General features: G+C 45.4%; 4 protein-coding genes across 4 annotated transcripts; 2 read left to right on the plus strand and 2 right to left on the minus strand.

The window, feature by feature from the left end:
• Window positions 1–2,227: 2,227 nt before the first annotated feature.
• Window positions 2,228–4,735, plus strand: CTRU02_206544 (fungal specific transcription factor domain-containing protein; the record flags this gene model as incomplete). Its single annotated transcript, XM_036730152.1, has 5 exons — window positions 2,228–2,380; window positions 2,432–3,157; window positions 3,214–3,537; window positions 3,589–3,926; window positions 3,982–4,735. The coding sequence occupies 5 exons, from the start codon at window positions 2,228–2,230 to the stop codon at window positions 4,733–4,735; spliced, it is 2,295 nt and encodes a 764-aa protein (XP_036578125.1).
• Window positions 4,736–5,409: 674 nt separating this feature from the next.
• On the plus strand, window positions 5,410–6,300 carry CTRU02_206545 (uncharacterized protein; the record flags this gene model as incomplete). Its single annotated transcript, XM_036730153.2, has 6 exons — window positions 5,410–5,505; window positions 5,563–5,640; window positions 5,693–5,822; window positions 5,885–6,024; window positions 6,088–6,169; window positions 6,224–6,300. 6 exons carry the CDS (start codon window positions 5,410–5,412, stop codon window positions 6,298–6,300), a joined length of 603 nt encoding a protein of 200 aa, XP_036578126.2.
• Window positions 6,301–6,658: 358 nt separating this feature from the next.
• Window positions 6,659–6,865, minus strand: CTRU02_206546 (uncharacterized protein; the record flags this gene model as incomplete). The annotated part of the gene is made up of 1 exon (XM_070204737.1): window positions 6,659–6,865. One exon carries the CDS (start codon window positions 6,863–6,865, stop codon window positions 6,659–6,661), a length of 207 nt encoding a protein of 68 aa, XP_070061841.1.
• Window positions 6,866–10,417: 3,552 nt separating this feature from the next.
• Window positions 10,418–11,460, minus strand: CTRU02_206547 (chitin deacetylase 1 (polysaccharide deacetylase); the record flags this gene model as incomplete). Its single annotated transcript, XM_036730155.1, has 2 exons — window positions 10,418–11,272; window positions 11,326–11,460. The coding sequence occupies 2 exons, from the start codon at window positions 11,458–11,460 to the stop codon at window positions 10,418–10,420; spliced, it is 990 nt and encodes a 329-aa protein (XP_036578128.1).
• Window positions 11,461–12,142: the final 682 nt, after the last annotated feature.

Genomic DNA, 12,142 nt, shown 5'->3' on the forward strand with positions numbered 1-12,142 from the left:
GGTGGGGAATATTCTACTCGACAACTGTACAGCTTCGTAATCCCCTAGAGTGACAGAAAGATGAACAAAAGGATCTTTGGCCAGGCTAGATACACCTGGCGCCTGGCACTTTATATTCTCCTCATGGCTCCATTCTGGTGACATCTTTTTAACCAATAATTACAAAACTTCACCATTTCCGGGCTCACTACTGGGTGCCGAACGTGAACAAGCCTCTCCCCCGCACTGCCAAGTTATCTTGCCAAGACCTTTTTGAGTGGTTGATGTCTTGGTCTCGTTTCTTACTCGCGGCCACGATGGTGTGCTCAAGGCTTATGTGGCCACGAGCGGTAAGATGTCAACCACATCTCTAGGCCCAGTCGGTGTAATGTCTGGGCGATTTTGGGGGTAAAGCTGGGCAAAGAGGGGTAAGCCCGAGACAGGCAGTATTACATGGGCGAAAAACTTTCAAACTTGGCAGCAATGCCAAGCTTTGTTGACGTGGGTGGTGGCACAAATAAGCATTTTTTCAACGGGATGGCTGTTGTACCATTTAGGGCTTCTCTTAACGGCTGCCGTTCGAATTGGTCTCCTCAAATTCTCTTCAGGAGTCTTTAAATAAGCACATCATGAAACTAGACGTATGATGTGACCTCCCATGTGCCTACCTTGCACAGCGCAAAGCCCAGAGCTTCTAGAGACATAGCAATCATGTGTGAGAGACAGGAAAGTTGAAATCATGCATTATTGGGATCTTAGGTATCGTCATGCTAAGATTTGTAAGCTAATATGCTTTGCGATTAATTGCTTGTTATATTTAGCTTTGTATACGTCGTGGTTTGCTGGGCATATTCGTCGGGCCTCATGATATCTGAGGCACTACAGGCTACATATGGATGTCGCCAGAAGAAAACAGCAGCTTACCTAGTACGAAAGCTCAGGGGTAGGAACTACAGGGTGTCGTACCGGGCGACGACAATCCAGACGGCAGGCTACGCACAACTTGCTCTAGTCTACTTTTAAGGCTATCCCATCCACCCATAGACTCGATACCTATGGATCAATTAGGTCCATGGATGGGACTTCAACAGACCGCCTTAATTTCAAACATTTTAAATTTCAAACATTTTACAAAATACACGAAATTAACAAATGCCATTCCCCTGCCCAAGGCGAATTATCAGTATCACGATGCCATCTTGCTTGCGGCCAACCTTCGGGTTTCAATATAGATTTGCAAAAACTTTGCTTCCTCCCATCACCACCATACTTACAGTTTGGTGGTATTGGATTACCGGTTACTTGCACAGCAACATTCGTTCAACCACATTCTATTTAACAAGTAATAAAGGGCGAAGCAATGCCAAGAAAGAAAGTGGTCCATAATGAAAGGCGGAAATATCATAGGCGGAGACAAGGGTGTCATACGTCGAAACGGGCGACATGGAACAAGTGCGGCATTAGGCAAATTCTTAGTATTGGCTCTGTTGCCAAATCTCAATTAGCCGTGACCTATCATCTCTGACTTCGGCTGGTAAAAATTTGAGCAACAGTTTCTAATGGAGTTGTCTAGCTGCACTTGTCCAACCAGACGATTGCTCTTTGCTTTATGATTCCTCTTCGAAAATGACTTGCTATTTAGGCTCCAAATATTTCAAGTTTATCTTTGTTTTGTTGATTCTTGTAAGCTCTGCTACTGAGCTCATCTTTTACATTCTACCTAGCCGAACTTATCCCAGCTATGATTATCACCATCGCACCGGTAGTTTAGTCTTACTTTTACATTAGCCTCAGCTTGGGCTAGCACGGGCTACCCACTGGTGTCATAGAGATAAAGTGAGTAGGCAAAGTGAAACGTAGCAAGAAATAGTACACAGCCGTCAGATAGCCTGAGCATACGCCAAGGAACCTAGAGACGGAAATATCATAGGCGGAGATAAGGAGGCTATGGTATACCCCCTGACAGCATCTCTTATCTGTGATGTGCATTTGGTTAACCGACTACGGGTCAGCTATCTGTGGGGTATTTACGGAGTCCTGCCACCTTGAAAGACATTCGTCCATGTTAATCGGGCATACACTTCAGCATCGGAGATTTTGGATAGGTCCCTAGTTCCACTATCTCTCCAGGAATCCGATCGGTTGGAATTCTTCCCAATTATTTTCTTCCTCCTTTCCTCGATTTGCGAATGACTCAATCCTGTACCATCAATAGAAGGGATTTGTGGACCAGCTTATGCTCATTAAGATGTTCGGATATCAGACTTCCGCCTCAAGGACGGGATCTCATCCTGAGAGCCCGGTGAGCCCACATACGATCCCGCCTGTTGGGCCACCTCCACCACCCCGCAAAGCGCGGGTATCTCTGGCTTGCAAGCGCTGCAAGCGGAGGAAGCAACGTGTATGTATTTCTCGGGTACTTGGGACACACTTTAAGTGCTAAACATGACAGTGTGATGGCGAACACCCAGGCTGCAAATCTTGCGAAAAGGCTAATGTGGTCTGTGTCTATGAAAGACCAGTTAGACCGCAGTACCCTGGTGGCAAGTCGTTATACATCAGTGCCTTGGAAGAGCGTATAGCCTTCCTCGAAGCGCAAATGCCAGATTATGCTGAGGACCACTTTCTAAAAACAGGTTCAAGCGTCGTGCCAGAGCAGCAGGGCTTTCGACGTCGCGAATCTCAAGAATCATATTCTGAAGATGAGCCTTCTTCGCTGGTCAACGGGGTGGCATACTTGTCGCTCTGCGCTTCCGGCACAACAGACACTGCGCCGGAGCCTTTCTATCTTGGCTCCAGTTCTGGGGCGACAATAGCACGTATGCTTCAAAGTTCCATCTTTCACAAAGATGGTAGTAGAGCCACTAGTGATGCCATGCCCTTTCCGCAGCCACGTCTTTTGCGGCCACCCTCGAACCCACCTTCGTCTTCAAGTTTGGATGATTTCACCTCAGAACTTCCTTGTCTATCACAGGCGAAGATACTTTTCAATGTTTTCTTCGACCGCCTGCATACTCGTTGGCCCATATTAGACCGCAAGTTGTATGCCGTTCTGTTTGAAAAGCAGCATAACCAAGAGGCTCTGTCGGTGCATGAACGAAGCATTATGCATTTAATCTACGCAATTTCCGCAAGATTCCTACAACTAATGAAAAAGCCATGCGAAGTAAATCCCGAGGTAAAATGCACCTTGTTCCTTTATCCTCCTTTACTATTATTGATTAACAATTATAGGGACATCTTCTTGCAGCGATTGAGCACATGGACTTCGTTTTGGAGCAGCACAATCTGGCCACGGTTCAATTCCTCATATTACTTGCAGTCCATGGGCAGCGGAGTCCATTCGGAGCAGGTTGCTGGTCACAAGTTCGATATGCCATGACCCTTTGCATAGAACTTGGCCTGCATAGAAAGCATGCAAGCATGATATCGACTCAGAGCCCACGTGAGAATGAGATTCGAAAGAGAGTGTTTTGGGCCTGTTACTGTTTGGATAGAATGACCAGTGTGGTGCTTGGACGCCCGTTTGCGATTGATGACAGAGATATTGACGTTGAGGCAAGTTCAGTCCTAGCTCTAGAGGCTCTTTATGCTTACATAGTGTGGCAGCTTTCGAGCGACAGCGACATCTTTTGGGATCTGACTGCACTTGGAAACCCCCCGATGCCTCCAATGGTGGCTTGGTCAAATATGAAACCCTTCATCCATATTATCAAGTTGTGCAAGATCAAGTCAAGAATCCATAAATACGCTTACCGCGTCGATAAGGAGGTGTTTACTGGGCCTGCAGAAGTAAGGGTCAAGATTGACTCAAAAATGGCTATCATTCGGGCAGAATTAGATGAATGGGCGAAAACGATTCCTCACCCGCCAAAAGACGCCACATCGATCACTTGGATGTACGATCCGGAAAGCGCTTACCACGACTCCAGAGATTTCTTTCACTTGTAAGCAGAGGTTCCAACAAATGGACCTATAATGAAAGCTGATTTCCATGTGCAGGCAATACCACAAATCAGTGCTCTCGCTCTTTACCGTTCTCCTCCCGACTTTGAATACCAGAGACTCTAGATTTCTCACTTGCATGCAATCAGCAGCTTGCATTTGTACGGCATACAAACGTCTCAACCAGCAAAAGACGCTGAGTTATACCATGATGGCATTACACTCGTGTTTTATAGCTGGCCTGACGCTGGTGTATTGTCTTTGGCGAGACAAATCCGTGTTCTCCTATGACGCACTGGAAGCTACTCGTGCCTGCTCCCAATCTCTCACCATATTTGGTGAAAAATGGCCAGGTGCCGTCAAATACCGCGACGTGTTCGATGCCCTCTCAGACAGCCTATTCAAGACCATAGTTAACCCGTCTATGGCTTCATTTACTACTCTAGACCCGCTGGGGGCGGGCTCTGAAACCCAGCCACCTGCAACTGCTGCCATAGCTTTACAAAGTGGCGCGGCAGAGAAACCGACCATCAGTAACACCATTTCAGATGCTGTCAAGGAGGCCTTCATGGAGGTCGATGAAGAAGCACCGGGAGGCTGGCAGGGATGGAGGATGTTCAATGAGATGGTGCAAAACGACTTTACCGTTAAGGAAATAGAGTCCACAGAGTTCGGTGAACAAACTACCAACTGGCATGACTCAGAACTTTTGCAAGATGAGTCGCAACAGAGCCAAGGAAGCACACAGATGCATATTGGAGTCACGACAGATCCAGACTGGGATTTTGGAGCATTGGAGGGGCTGCAATAAGCCTAGAGATGGCTGCAGCGGGTCTGGAGGAGGGTATGGTCAAGGCGACCATTGGGGGGGGGGGATAACCTGACCAATTACCCACTTATTTAAATGAATTATGGGTCTATCTGACCAATTTTATGATTGGCTGTATTGAGGTGAAGTGGGTCCACCTGACCATGGAATTTTTAATCGGTCAGGTGCACGGACCAGTTACTGATTGCGTCCCACTACTGATTAGGGTGCATACCCCATATTAATATTTAAATCCCTATTCTATTCTGATTCTCTTCCTTTTCCCTCCGTAACCCTTTCAAATCGTATGCGCCCCCCCCCCCCCTGGCGCACCGATTCCTAATTACTTCCGAATCAGTTCAGAAATCCGACATCATGCCTTCATACAGGGATTCTGTAAGTACAATGGAATCGGTTTAGGATCGATTCAGAACTGATTCAGAATCAGGACGATTACAAGACCTACAAATGTCAAAAAGGGTGGTAGGCCAGGGGCGCTGGAAGCGATGCACACGCAGAGCGCCTAGGATGCCAGGAAGGCGCTAGGAGGAATGTTTGGCCGAGGACCGCGCTAGGTGCGCTTAGTCACAGGGAACACGCCGGAAGAAGGCGCGTAAGGGATACGGACAGGTCTTAGGAAAAGAAGAAGCACAATACACATCACGATTGACCCCTGAATGTGCGCCTACGAATATTCGAACAACAAAGAAGGTCTTCTCCAGGGCGGCAAGAACCACCGCATGGAGGATCTTCCTCCCTTCGAGTTCAACGAGGTAAGTGATTCAGAAGCGATTCCACAACGATTCAGAAACAGTTCTGAATCGATTCAGGCTGGCGAAGTCAAGCTCGCCCCTGGCGAACTCTACTGCCGCTGGGGTGGTAGATCCAGCAGCATCACGTGCACCAAGGTAATTCAGAATCAGTTCCGGATCAGTTCAGAACTAATTTCGAATCGATTAGACGGAGCGGTTCTCGAGCGAGTCGAACCTCAAGAACCACATCAAGAAGCACAAGCTCGACGGGGTCCCGGCCAAGGTTAAGAGCCGCAAGTCCGGCGCGAACTCCGTCGAGGAGAACGATGATGCAGCTGGTAAGTGATTCTGAACTGATTCTGTACCGATTCTGAACTAGTTCTAAACTGATTATGAATAGAATTCTACGACCGCATCCACGGCATCGCCATCGGCGCTCGCGATGACAGCGAGCTGCAGACTCCTTCCAAGAAACGGAAGGCGCAGACCCCTCCCCCCCTTCTTGCCGTGCCCACGCGCAAGCGGGGCAACCAAACTGTGGTAAGTGATTCTCAATCGATCCGGAATCCTTTTGGAACCCATTCTGAATTGATTCTGCAACAGATCAACTTCGCCGAAATGCGTCGCGCCGCCGGCTTCCCTGCCAAGGGCAAGTGCACCTACTGCACCACTGCCCGCAATGATAGTAAGTTTAGAATCAGTCTTGAAGCAGTTCAGAACTAATTACGAATCGATTCAGAATGTCCTCCCGCCCTTCGCGATCAGGAATGTGAGGTCTGGGCCCGCTTTGAGGATGATGAAGAAGATGAGGCCTGAATCAATTCAGGATCGGTTTGGAACCAGTTTGGGACTTCTTTCGGGACCGATTTGGAACCGCTTTAGAATCAATTCTTTATAGATACCCGGGGCGTTCGGTTTTTAAGCTTTTTTTTAAAAAAGCATTTCTAAATCAATATAGAAATGATTTAGAATCGATTCTCTACCTATCCTATATGCTATCAAAGTCCTAACCTTCTCCGCCGCTCTGCTAACTCTAGTTCCTTTTCTTGTAGTTCAAGCTTCTGTTTTTCAACTAGAAGTTTTCTTGCTTCTAATTCTAATCGCTTTTCTTCTAATTCTAGACTTTGCTTCTGTAAGTCAAAGTCATCTTGTTGTCCCTGTCTGATTTCGTTTCTTAAGTTAGAAATAGATGTTCTTTGGAGAGTATTTGACCTAATAACCCCAGAAGATGAAGCATGGGAAAGACGAGGGGATCGATTCCGAATCGCTTCTGAAAGACTTCGGGATCGATTCGGAATTGAGGATGGACTTCTTGAATTAGTACCCCTTGAGGGACTAGACGTAAAGAGTCGGGTTGATAAAAGCCTTTCAACACGTTCATTATCTAGTTGCTCACGGGATTACCTCTGGCGTTGGCGTTTAAGTTCTAAAATAATTTAGAAATAATTATTAATAAATATTAAAGTATTTTTAACTTACGTAAACGGCTTGCAGCTGTATTATAACGGCCAATAATAGAAACATCTTTCCAGGAAAGCCGGATTCCTAGTGTTGTAAACACTGTATCCTGCTCTAAAAGATGGCGATCGTATTCTGCACATCTAAGTACTTTTGAATTAGTTCTCAACGCATTCCAAACCAATTCCGAATCAATTCAGAAGGGATTCCAAACTTACTTCTGGATACATCTAAGTAATGGTAAATACCGATTACTCCAAGTATATGAGGCTTCATGTAAAACCTCAACAGTATTTGTATTAGGTATGAATTGACTCCAATCTGATAAGGGGATTTTAGAGCAGTTCTGATTAAGTCCAGCTGCAATTGTTTTTCGGGCTTTATGTTGAGCCCATGCTTTTATTTGAGGTTCAGCTAAGTAAATTAGTTCCCAAGTGATTCTGAAGCGATTCGGAAGCGATATAGAATTGATCCTTACTCTCAAATGCCTGACATAAAGCGAAGTAGTCTTCTGAGGAACGGCAGAATAGTAGGCTGCGCATTTGATTCCATAGAGAGTCAGGGCTACGGTCTTCTGTACAGTATGCCTCAATCCCTCGTTGGAAATGAATTAAACAGAAGCGTACAGAGCGTTCAACCTGCCATGCCCATGGTCTATGCTCTGGGTCACATTCCAGAGATAGATATTTCCCAAACCCTAGATAATTAGTTATAAATCGGTTCTGAATCGGTTTAGAAACTATTAAGAACCCATACCAATAAGGTTTTTATGGTCTTGATCAACTGTAATACCTAGTAGACCCCTACCATGAAGGTGTTTCCACTTGACTTTATATCCAAATTTCTTATAAAGTAGTTTAAACACAATTGTATACATCTGCTGATACATTTCTGTACTTTCAGAATTGGTAAAAACTCGGATAAGTGGAATTGCTAAAATAGTTAGGAATCTGTTAAGAATCCGTTCTAAATCGATTTAGAAGCGATTACGCACCTTTCGAAGATATCGAATTATACCATCCCCAAATAACCTCAACTTCCTCCTTTCCAGCTAGATGTTTATAGTTTGTATCTACCTGGAAAGTATTAAAAGCCTCTTTCTTCCATAATTCAGCTTGCTCTGCATGAAATACAATACATAGGTATGTATTGCCGTCATCATTAAAGTACTGAATATACTATAAGTAAATTAGTATTGAACCCGCTCAGAACCGATTCAGAATCACTTCATACCCGAATTTGACGCCTAGTTTGAGCATACTGGTATTCATACCAAATCGCTAGACGTGAACAGCCTGCTGGAAAGCTAATTGCTTCTTGTTTACGGATAATTGAGCGTAAGAAGTCTGTATTTGCTAGACTTTGATGAACGCTTGTAATAGTCTGGCTATTATAAGTATCACAGAATTCCTGAAGTTCGCGAGATTGTAGGAATGCATCTAGAATCAATACTGGATTAGTTCTGAATCGGTTCGGAAACGATTCTAGAAGGATTCTCACTTAACCCCGTTCTAGGTTGATTGATCTTCTGGACTACCTGTTGCAGCCTAGATATAATACTAGCTGGGGCTCTAACTGGTGGTGGTGGTGGATGTAAATGGACCCCATGAGAAGTTAGAAGAATAACTGGGGTAGCTTCTAGATCAAGCGGGACCCAGAAGTTCCATTTTACTGAACACGTAATTTGAAGAATTGTTTCAGGAACGATATGATTAGCGTCTAGATTGATTCAGAATCAGTTGGGAACCCATTTGGAATCGATTCGATACTAATTTACTTACCGCATCGTGTAATTCTCCTCTTATTGCTAGCAAAAAGATAACAGCTATCAGTAGGGGAGCTTTCTTCTATACTTCCCCCTTGAAGTATAGTTTTGATTAGAGGTAAATATAGCTGGAATTCGATTGGAGGAAAGCCAATATAATGGTTTTCTCCTTGGAGACTTTGTGACCAGCAGATGCAGCGGGCTGTAATCTGGGAAGTTCCTGGAATATACTAAAGTGATTCCGAATCAGTTCCAAATTGATTCCCGATCCATTCAGAAAGGCTTCTTACCCCATACTCTGTATTAACTACTTCAAGACTACATCTTTCTGTAAACGGTCGGCAGGCGGTATGTTGTTGGAAACGTTTTATCTGTGCTTGTGCCCATCTATTTATAAGTATTAGTATATTATTTCTAAAAGGGTTCCGAACCCGTTCGGAATCGATTCTGAATGCTTATGAAACTGCTTTCCGTTTGAGATCATACTGTAGTACCTCTGTTCGTAATGCTTCAATACTTTGCAAGATTTCTGGGGTAACTTTCTGATGCTTCCAGCATGGAAGATTCTGATCGAAATAAGAGCATGCCTTTCCACCTGTACAAGTGTAAGTTGAACGTAAACAAACAGCATTTTGAAGGAATGCTGAAGTCGTCCGTTTTGGTGGGAATTGCCGGGCATGGTTGTACTGAATCTGTGATGTAATTAGTTCTGAAGTAGTTCGGGATCGATCCCGGATCGATTCAAAAGTAGTTCGTTTACCATTCTCCAAGGCGATTTAATATCCTCCTCATTTAAAGTCCTTATATCAATAACATAAAGGACTCCATTCTCACTTGTTTCTGGATATTCTATAAATGTAGGTAGAAAGATTACTTTTTGAGCAAGTACATGAACATCCCTGAGGCTATTATGCCCAGAACGGGTTGCCTCTGATGAAACAAGTGTTGGAGGTATTTCTGAATCGGTTTCGAGTTGATCCTGAATCGATTTAGAACTAATTCCAAAGTCGTTCTCATATATCCCTACCTCCTCATTTACTGGTAAGCCAGACTGGGCCTGGGCTGGTAGTTGATAGTAAAGATTTAAGTCTTCTTCAGCTTCTGCATCAAGACTAGTAGGTTCTAATAGAGGACTTATTCCCTCTAGGCGAGGGAAGAGATTTTCAATCGATTGAAGAGCCATTGTAAATCGATTCGGAACGGATTTGGAAGCGTTTCAATGTCGTATGTTCTTACAAAAAGTATGTCAAGGGTGAGGTTTCAAACCGCGCTAAGGAATTTCAACCTGACCATAGCTAACTAGCTGACCATGGTCAGCTGATCTCAGGGTAGCCCCACAAATCACAAAATAAGTGGGTAATTGGTCAGGTTATCCCCCCCCCCCAATGGTCGCCTTGACCACACCCTCGTCTGGAGTGTTCCTGATGAACTTGCAAAAACAGAGTCTCGACAACAACTGATTAGTCATCGCATCGGGTCGGTTAGCTCAGTTGGTTAGAGCGTGGTACTAATATGTCATACGACATGTCTGGTAATGCCAAGGTCGGGAGTTCAAGCCTCCCACTGATCATATCTTTTTGTTTTTCGTCCATTTGTACATTCTCTGTCGATCAGTGAAGAAGAACGGCACTCATTATAGCTCCAAACTTAAAAAAAAAAAAAAAAAAAAAAAAAAGCTTTTACTTCCTAGCCTATCAACGTCTACTCGGTTTATACCAACTGCCCCTTCTTATAAGGGTATTTGCTCTTGAAGGCCTCTGCGATCTCTGTCCTTGTCGCTACCCAAACGCCTTCTTTTTGTGCAATGTAATCTACAAAGTCTCTCAGAGCTCCCAGTCTGCCAGGACGACCAATAATGCGGCAGTGTAAGCCAATGGTCATCATCTTTGGCGTACCTTCCTGTCCCTCTTCATACAACACATCGAACGCATTCTTTAAGTGAGTATAGAACCCCATAGGGTCGCGGAACCCCGAGCCAGCAACGTGAAACTTGAAATCGTTGCAGTCATAACTGTACGGCACCATCAAGCAGCCCTTCGCATCCTCCCTATCTCGCTCCAGAGGAAGGTCAATCCAGTAGGGTACGTCGTCAGCGTAAGTATCACTAGCCCAGACTAACTCCTCGCCCATCTCCTCGTACACCTGGGGCACCAGAGTCCTCGAGTGTGGCGAGTTGCGACCATAGTACCATCCCTTGGGCGCGTATCCCGTCAGCGACTTTAAAGATGTGATGGCTTTGCGGATATACTCCTTTTCCTTCTCCACAGGAAAATCATGGTAGTCGACCCAGCGGTACGCATGCGATGCAACATCATGACCTTCCTCGACGCAGCGAGTCGCAACCTCTGGCTGCTCCTCTACGGCTTGCGCGACGGCATATAGAGTGAATTTCATGTGGCGTGAGTTGAATAGACGGAAGAGGCGCCAAAAGCCTGCGCGAGAGCCATACTCATACTCGGACTCAACATTGTAATTTCGCTCGTTGATGCGAGGCGGGCCACTGGGGTTCTCGCGGAGGTTCGCCTCGGAGACACCATCGCCGGCAAGGACGGATTTCTCGCCACCCTGGAGCCGCGTTAGTAGTCGTCGGATTAGATAATTGGGGGAAAAGGACTCACTTCTTCGTAGTTGATGACAAAAGAAACGGCGATTTTAGCGTCGTTGGGCCACGTGCAGGCAAGACCTTTTTCACCGTATCCCTTGAAGTCACGGGGGAAACCGTAATCCGGGTGCGAGTGGTAGATTTCAGGCATGTTTAGTTCGATTCTTTACTTCGATTATGGTGATAGTAAACATATGTTGTCTGACTTGAATGACTCTTCATGAGGTCAGAGAGGTGAGAAAGGGAACCTTTTGAGGCTGATATTGATCGTACACAGTCGTCCGCTTCCCAGCGTACGGATACACAACTACAGCCTTTACATCGGCTCAATTTTCCCGTCTGATCTTCTATCCCTATCAATACCCCGCTGCATTGAACGGAATACTGTTTACCGCAATGTTCGCACCTCAAGCTGCCGCTCTATGCAACCCCGCTATCCCATCAAAGCTGCATGAATTCAGTTTCTTATCGCGATAAGTTTCGCGGGGTAAGACGTAGCAGGGGTTAGGGTCCCAAGATCTTCGTCGGACCAAATGAACCGTCGGAGCTTAGGGACTTTTGCCACATGGATGCTGATAAGGAGGCCAAGTGGTGGGGCCTTTGCGGGCGTCAACGAGTTTGCAAATTGGAGATAAGAAAGTACTGGAAGGATGATTGTTGAAGTAATGTCCACTCGGATAGTGACATTTGGAAACGATAGGTGATTGTTGAAGGGAGATGAATTGAGTTGCGGGAGGGAAAAGACGTCATCCCGGTTAGCTGAGTTAAACTTCCGGGCTGGAGCCGAATGAAACCTTGCATTTTGATGTGTTCATCTTCTATGTGATATGTAT

Source organism: Colletotrichum truncatum (assembly GCF_014235925.2).
Source record: "Colletotrichum truncatum strain CMES1059 chromosome Unknown Contig_0003, whole genome shotgun sequence".
In the NCBI taxonomy this organism is placed as follows: domain Eukaryota; kingdom Fungi; phylum Ascomycota; class Sordariomycetes; order Glomerellales; family Glomerellaceae; genus Colletotrichum; species Colletotrichum truncatum.